Source organism: Nelumbo lutea, chromosome 6 (assembly GCF_056320005.1).
Source record: "Nelumbo lutea isolate HS-2025 chromosome 6, American lotus-T2T, whole genome shotgun sequence".
Lineage (NCBI taxonomy): Eukaryota > Viridiplantae > Streptophyta > Magnoliopsida > Proteales > Nelumbonaceae > Nelumbo > Nelumbo lutea.
Genome location: NC_142689.1, coordinates 17386825 through 17395015, shown reverse-complemented (window position 1 = coordinate 17395015; position 8191 = coordinate 17386825). Strand labels below are relative to the sequence as shown.

Sequence of the window (8191 nt, the reverse complement as noted above, 5' to 3'; positions counted from 1 at the left end):
GACTTGTTATCAAATGGCCCTTCCAAGTTCCAAGGAAAGATTAAACCCTTTTTTCCCCTCAAGTCAAAGTGCTCCAAACAGTAGCATAAGCTGGTGAAAGTGGAATTGGGATCTCCACCTCACAGAATGCTCTTCACACCGACCTCACAGCCATACCCCACCAGATCCGGACTTGTGAAAGTGAGGAACTGGAGATTGATCGAAACAGATTGCCACCGATTCCAGCCAGCAAACTACAGGATCTCTTTTCCTGTTTCTTTCCCTCTTTCGATTTTGAGTTCTGGAACCAAGTCACTGGGTCGAATGGATCGGAGCCCAATTCACAGAACGTGCTGTGGAAATGGTAGCGTTTGGAATTGATTATGACCTTATGGGGTTTTTCCGTTCTCTTCTGATTTTGAAGCTCCCATCTGTCATTTTCTTCTGATGTGAATCGTTCCCAATCCACAAAAAGAAAAAGTAGAAAGCAAAGCACCTGCAAGCTTGCAGATGGACAACTGCATAACACAGCAGTCTTTTATATTATCTTGCTACCGAGTCAAAACTAGAAGTCCAAACACTAGCCATTGTAATTAAGTCACAACACCAAACAAATATCAGCATTAAGCACAACCAAACTTTATTGTCTTTTAAAACTCATAAACTTGAACATACCAAATGGGGCTCTTAACTGGTTCAGTTTTCTTCTGTTTTTTTTTTTTTTTTTTACAATACATAAAGGACCCCAGCACTCTTGACAGCCCTGAGACACAGACAGCCTTGAGTTGACAGGGGCCTCAATGCAGAGAAAGCCAAGAATGAATTGCCTTCTGATAACAACCAAATGGCGGTAGGGACCATCCCTCGACCAGAACCTGTTGCAGTAACCACAAACAGCAATGCAACAGAGCTCCTCCATTCAGTTGAGGCAAGGATGGGATTGTTCATGTGGAATACACAGCTGTTGAGCTTCCTGCCTACATCTTATCAGAGCCCAAACAAGCCGATGGTAAAACACAAACAACCCCATTTTTATCCTTGCATTCAAACTTTAAGGTCACAACAGCCATCTGCTGCTGCAACCCACTTGCTGGGTATTCCCATACCCTGCCCACTATCAACAATATTTGAATGGAAAGCAGATGGATGGAGACGATCAATGTGAAAGCGATCGAAATTTCCTCTAGAGTACAAACTAGTCACCTCCAACCCTGCACCAACGGATGCCTCTCTTGATGTGTTTGCATTCGCACTTTCAGATTGCAGAACTTCAGAGGTTGGAGACCCAGAAGACTGACCATTGCTTGCTTTGCCTGTGTCATTCGTACCCTTTTGACTATTTGTAGTCTTTGTGTTCAGGAAGCGACCACCACATCCCCTTGCTCGACGCATTGCATGAAGATGGCGTGATTCATGCAGATATGGCTGTGGAGCACAAGATCAGTAAGATTAATATGGCTGGAGGAGTCATTTTATGGTACATAGTTAAGATATCTCAGTCCACCAAGATCATGGTGGCTGCATTACCCAAACCAACTACACTATCACTGTCTTCAACATTCAGGATAACTATATTGGTAAATAATCCAGAAAGGAGTCAAATAACTCAGATAGTTAGGATGATCTAATCATAACAACCTAAGATATAATGTGGGTCAGAAACCAGTTTGTGACAAAGGTGGGTAGAATTGTTCTTTTCTTAAGGAAGTGGCATTCTACCACAAAAGATGGTTGATTTTCTTCTTGCAACTTTCAGAAATGAAGATGCGCTTTCCTTGGTTCAGTTGAGTGCGGTACCTTCCGAACTTTGATCAACTTATTCTCCATCTCTGCCTTTGCACGAGACTGCCTACGCCTAATGATTCCATGGTACTGCTTTGCATTCACATAGATGGGTCCATCTTCTGTCATATTCAATGGCAACATCACCCGTCCCTGATTCATCTTGAAATTGAAAAACCTGAATCAGCTTCCATGCCTAGGCTTTACACTCTAGTTGATATCACTTTCATCAGTAAAAGCTACAACTATTGATCTGCTAACATACTACAAAGTTGCCATTTATCTCCCAAAACATAATACAAGGTTGAAAGGAGAATTTAGGACCAAAACCTTATTATAAAGAAAGAAAGTGAACCACATGACAAAGGGAAAGGAATACTCAGTAGTCAACAAGACTGCCCAAACAAGTGTACCATCAAGTCTTCAGATATATACACATATACATAAATAAAGAGATCTCCTAACAGTTCCATGAACCATGCATATATTTTTTCTAGAAAAAAAATGAATACATAAGCCATTACGAGTTAACAGAATAACATTTGAAAACTATTTACCTGGATATATTTATGTGCCTAGCTTACCAGTATTGTATCTGGTACTAATTGGATTTAATATAGGATATTGCATGGATATTTCTACATGTACTTTTTAGCATTAATACTTTCATAATATGTAAAATGGTAAATTTTAACAAATTATACCACAAAAATATCTGCACATTTTAGAAATTTAATTAAATTGGCCAGATATAAGTATTGAGAAGTGACATTTAGCTTCAAAAGCTAGTAATATAGCATGAGACACCTGTACCCAAATCTATGTCCACGTCCATATCCGTATCTGGGCATAATAGTTTGATTTTTCTTTTTTTTTTTTTTTTTTGTGGGGGGGATGGGTAACAGTGAAAACAATTTTATTAATTGGAATTGAGGTAATTAAAATGGTAAAGTGCCTTCCACCCCTTTAGGTTCGTTAATCTCAGCTAACCCTGCATAGTTTACGCAGTCCCTCTATTTGATACAATACCAAAGAACATTTGATTCCCGTTAACCATTTAGCCCCTCCATCTGCTAAGGAGTTGGCTGACCTTGCATCATAGTTTGAGAATAATAAGCCCATATTCTTTCTATGTATGCAGTAATGCTTTGTCAGTCTTAGTATTGTGTCAACATGAGAGTGCTAAGCATGTGTCAGCTTGGTATCCATGTATCATAATTTTGGGTCCATAAAATAGGAGCCTTTAATTCTGTCCTACATCAATCTACCATATTTTGTTTCTTTTTTTAATTATATTATGTTTACTACAGCTGGAAATTAAAAATTCAAAATGCAAGACAAAACAGAGTAATTTACTGGTGGAACTGTGGAAGCCGAACCAGTGCTACATGGATAAACAATATTTTTTAGTATAGCTTTAGAAAATGTCAACCAAGAAGACTGTCATAAGTTCACAATTGTACTATATACTTAACAGAATAGTCTCATCATATAGAATCTATCATTTCCCATCTTTTAATTATCTTTTTAGTATGGCTTTAAATGGAGAAATCTAAATTCGAAGATTTCCAAGTTGTAAAACTGACAAAGTGAACAATTTACAAGAGAAAGCTTGTAAAAAGATGTGCAAAATATTTTAAGAAATTCTTATTCTAGAGTTGCCAAATATTCTTTTGAAATTACTAGGAAAAAACTGGGGAAATGTCATATTAATACACTGCTTCAGCTAATTTTCACATATTACTAATTTACATAAAATGTTAGTGAATTTTTGTTTTATCACTTTTGAGCATACATAGAGCACACCACAATTCTGCAATGAAATGAATGAATTAATCCATATGTATATTACTATTAAAAGTTCAAATGATGTTTAGATTCTAGAATATTCTTGACTAAAATACCCCTATTGTTGAATTTGGTCCCTCTTTATTATAAGTAGGGGTGCAAATGGATTGGATCCCGATCCAATCTGAGATCTGATCCTATTTGGTTGAATTCAGATCACCCCTGTTCGGATCTTCAGATCAGATCAGATTCGGATCACCCCCTATCCAATCCGGTAGATGTTATATATTTATAAATATAAATATAATACATATATATGTCATTTATTTATTTATAAATATATTATTTATATTATATTTTTTAAAATTTTTATATTATTTATTTTTTTATAAACAACACACATATATATATGATGAAAATAATTAAAAACACTTGTATTTTTTGTTTTTATTTATTTAAATTGGTATATTTTATTTTATTTTTAATACTTTATTAACTTTAAAGAAAACAAGTCGGATCAGATCAGATCCGAAGATCTGACTTACCGATAGGATTCGAATTCAAATCGAGACATATCAGATCTGATCAGATCGGATCTGTTTCTGGCATGAACAGTGCCTTATCGGATTTGGATATACCCTGATTTGAATCCGATCTGATCCGTTTGCATCCCTAATTATAAGGGCAAAAAACATAATTTGAACTACTACTTATACTAAACCCATTCCATTCCCTCTTATCAAGTCCTATATTTAAGGTATTAACTGATTTTCCTTTTTCTCAACAATCACTTCTTTCCAAATGAACCATACAAGTAGTAGACATAAATAAATTCCTAAACAATGATAAGAACTAGAAGAAAGGAGGAAACTAACCACTGTCTGAGATCCATAAGTTGTAAAGATTCCATAACATTGATCCATATAAGGATAATTTGCACAAGCCTGAAGATTGACAATACAGATATGTCAAAAAAAAAATCCACAAGTATATCAGTACATAAAAACCCAAACAACAACAAGTTACATAAAAAAACAGTCAAGTACTATCAAGATTGTCAAGAATAAATCAAGTCGGTCAAAGGCCAAGGAAAGGGAAAAGGAACCTTACCATTGGTTGACCAAGTCCTAATTCAACACGCACTTGATAATCAGGTGGGAATGATTGTCGAGTAATGGTTGATGGAATTTGCTGAGGCTTGCTCCCCTTCCCGGAATCCCTGCTATCACCTGAATGATAAGCTTTTCAACTGATCAGTTAACATTCAAATCGGAGACCTCATATATAGAAATTTCTTTTTTTAGTTGAACATATACAGAAAATTGTGTACACAGAAGACCATAGTTCCTAGAAAAGAAAAATAAAAGCAGAAAAAAGAAGTATTATGTAGGAGAAGGTCCTACCAAATGGAGACAGGAAATGCACCAAAAAATGTCATGAGAAAAAAGTATTGCATGTGGGAAGTAGGTTTCCTTGTATATATGGTATATAGGACCCCTGGACATTAATGAAAGCATGTGTTTTCTTCTTCCTTTGGTTGTGATGCATTATGAGAAAATTGGATAAGATTAAATTAATCAAACAATGTGTACATCTAGAAACAGTAAAAATATCCTGGTCTTCTGCTCAAATATTAGGACAGGTAAAACCTAAGAAGAAATGTTCCAACCACTAGGCAGAATGCTTTTGCTATTCCACTATTCTTAAGAGAAAACCAAGAAAAATTAGTGGCACCCAACAAAGAATATAATAAACAGAATTTTCAAATCACTATCAGAGTACCAATTTGTAGATGTCATACTGAATTCAACACCTTCTGTTGTGGGAATATTGAAGCTACTGAATTCGCCACTCATGGAATAAGTAAAAAGACTATACAATAAGTGCATTGCATCTTATAGGATATTAGTGTTTCCTCCTTTCTATCTTTTTATGGACTCCTAAACAATAGGGAAACACAACTTAATAACTAATATTTCATGTGCAAAGCAGTTCAGGTATTTCTGCCAGTAAGTCACTTTTCTTTTTGGAAAAGAGGGATATTCATAAAATAAAGTAAAAGGAAGCAACATAACAGACAACAAGAACACATACCACAAGAAACCAAACAAGAAAATCAATGGAGTCAAGTTTAAAGGGTGCTCAAACAACTTTTGAACTGGACCATACAAAATTCACTACAATTGAAATGGTGCTCCGTCTTCTCCAACATTGTAGATCATAGCAACATCTGGTATACCCCACCTTCTAGAAAAGATATATCAGAAATTATTTTATGTTTTTGAGAACTGGCTTGAACCAAAGGTTCTGATCACGAGTACTAGCAAACTAGTACCATTTTCCAAATAGCAAACTAAAACAAGAAAATGATGCGAGAGACTAGAAGAAACCATAATATTATCAAGATAAAGGCCACAAGATATTGTAAGGCCCATCCATCCCATAGACCCGATGTGCAGTTGGGAGTTTTCTTACTGCATGCAGCTTTACACTTTGAGTCCCACAGGTCTGTCTATATGATGAGTTATTGTTGACAAATCCTAGAAGAAACCTTACCTCGAACATTTGAAAACAATGACTAACACGAGTCCACCATTTCCTTATATTTCCCGTTAATACTAGAGGAAGAAAACACAATAGAAATTCATTATGAAGACTGGTCAAACATGCTAGAACAGAGAAGGAAAATAAACATCGATAATAGAAGATAATTATACAATTTTATGCCATTGTTGGATTTGCTTACTGAACCCAATTATCTAAGGTAATCGACAACATCAATATGCCACCCAAACAGAAATATTACTAAGCTTCATTCATGTCATAAGGAGCATTAAGGGGAAGATTACCAGGAAAGATGGTGAAATGAGCAGTACTATAGCTGTCCTTTCCTTGTCCATGGTCTGTACCAAGCTGAGCTTGTGGAGGAGCAGCTGTAAGTTGGTTTCCACCACTAGGATTGTCCAAAGAGAAAGACTTCAATTGACCAAATGACTCGCCGTAGGGCGGTTGTGATCCAAGGGAACTCCACCAGGGAACTGAAGCAATTGGAGACAACTGAGAAGCAGAATTGTGGGCAATTCCTCCATGTTCTTTGAAGCAAAGAGTTTGCATCCTGAATTTCCTCGAGAGAAAATCCGAACTATTGTTTTGCAGGGTAAAATTACTTTCCTGGTTCAACCTAATAACCTGCAACCAGAAGCTCTCTTGTAAGTTAACCAAAATGATTCCAAATAAAAACCCATAAAAAAACAGGGTATTTCAGGAAGCAAATTGTGGATAATCTTCAATAAGAAAAATCATTTGAAATCAGTCAGAGTGTGATACGACCAAAAAAAACAGTGAGAGCATTCAAACTAAGGAACGCCAGTTGAGAAATTAAACAAAGAATAAATTCACATATCCATAAATCAGTAGAAAGTATCACAAAAAAGAAGCAAAATTCTAGAATATTTATATAACCTTACGGTTCAACATACAAAACCCATTTCAAACATACAGATAGAAATACCGAGCGAGTGAGCGAACGAGAGAGAGAGAGATCAAAATTTGCATGAACCCACTTTACTAAAGAAACCTTCAATCCATTAGATAAAAAGAAGGGAAGCCCAAATGGAAAAAATAACCCAGCACAAACCAGAAACTCAAAAGAAGAAGAAGAAGACAAAACAAGTACATCGGTAAAGTAGGTAACCAGAGACTCTAATAAGACACAAGATCATCTACTGCCTCTACGTCTGCACCTCCATAAGAGAAAGAGAGAATACCCACATTTCAGAAGGCGAAGCAGCTCCGAATTCTAAGCATAAGCCATAACGAGAGAAGCCCCATTTGACAGGAGACCTGTCGGTATAATATCAAGCCGAGGGGAAAGAGAGAAGACGACCCAAGAGAGAGAGAAAAGAAAAAGAGAGAGAGAGGACAGAAGCGATAAATGCTAGAAAGTGTAATGGAACTACACGGCAGCAGCCAATGAACCTAAGCTTTCATGCAAGCCTTTATATTATGTGCAGTAATAATAAATTATTGCCAATACAATGGCTGATCCTCCTTTTGATTATTTGTTTACTCCCAGGGCGTTTGTTTAATCCAAGTTGGATTCTAAAACTAGTATTGTTCATTTTTCTGCAGAAATTAATTAATTGCTAATTGTAATGTTGGAGAATATGGGGATGTAGGAAATGGCCAAACAAAACAACCCATAACTGTCTATATCCTATACACAGTAAATGTCACCCAGAAAAGAATAGAAATAAACAAGCAAATGACTGTAAAGGGATGACTGAAGGTCTATGATTCCATTGAACCATGGCTATGCCCTCCCTAGGTTGGTTCACTGCCAGCTAATTGAGTAGATGGGGATTTAATTTGCTTGCCTCGGCTCATCTCAGCTCATCCCCTCTTGTTTGGTTGGGTTAAGGTTCACTTGGGATGTGAGTACTGATAAGCTTGTACTGAACTACTGATCTCGTTGGGGTCCAAATTTGCAGATTCATACAACCTATCAAAGCCCACAAATGGTTTTGGGTCCCATGGTTTCCCACAAGTGCATAATCAGATGCATCCCTTCCTCCTTGACATTATAGCTTTTTCAATTAGTTTTGCCAAAAATTGGATTACAAAATTCACTGTAATCATTCAA

The 8191-nt window shown here is 36.4% G+C and overlaps 1 protein-coding gene across 8 annotated transcripts; it reads right to left on the bottom strand.

Moving 5' to 3' along the window:
- Positions 1-594: 594 nt before the first annotated feature.
- On the bottom strand, positions 595-7736 carry LOC148847647 (nuclear transcription factor Y subunit A-10-like). Of its 8 annotated transcripts, none has more exons than XM_088952098.1 (6): positions 7321-7736; positions 6399-6738; positions 4660-4778; positions 4425-4493; positions 1777-1923; positions 595-1404 (listed from the first exon to the last, which is right to left on the bottom strand). In XM_088952098.1, exons 2-6 carry the CDS (start codon positions 6661-6663, stop codon positions 1024-1026), a joined length of 981 nt encoding a protein of 326 aa, XP_088808224.1. In that variant the 5' UTR covers positions 6664-6738; positions 7321-7736; the 3' UTR covers positions 595-1023. The 8 variants fall into 8 exon arrangements, with proteins under 8 accessions (XP_088808224.1, XP_088808227.1, XP_088808225.1 ...); XM_088952101.1 differs by having other exon boundaries at positions 1777-1914; XM_088952099.1 differs by having other exon boundaries at positions 7226-7418.
- Between the last annotated feature and the right edge of the window lie 455 nt (positions 7737-8191).

What these genes read in the sequence shown, in the direction of transcription:
- LOC148847647 (XM_088952096.1), bottom strand. An exon ending in TAGGACTTGGTCAACCAATG is followed by an intron (nt 4,494 to 4,659) that starts GTAAGGTTCCTT and finishes GTCAATCTTCAG; the next exon opens with GCTTGTGCAAATTATCCTTA. An exon ending in AGTTGATCAAAGTTCGGAAG is followed by an intron (nt 1,405 to 1,776) that starts GTACCGCACTCA and finishes TGTGCTCCACAG; the next exon opens with CCATATCTGCATGAATCACG.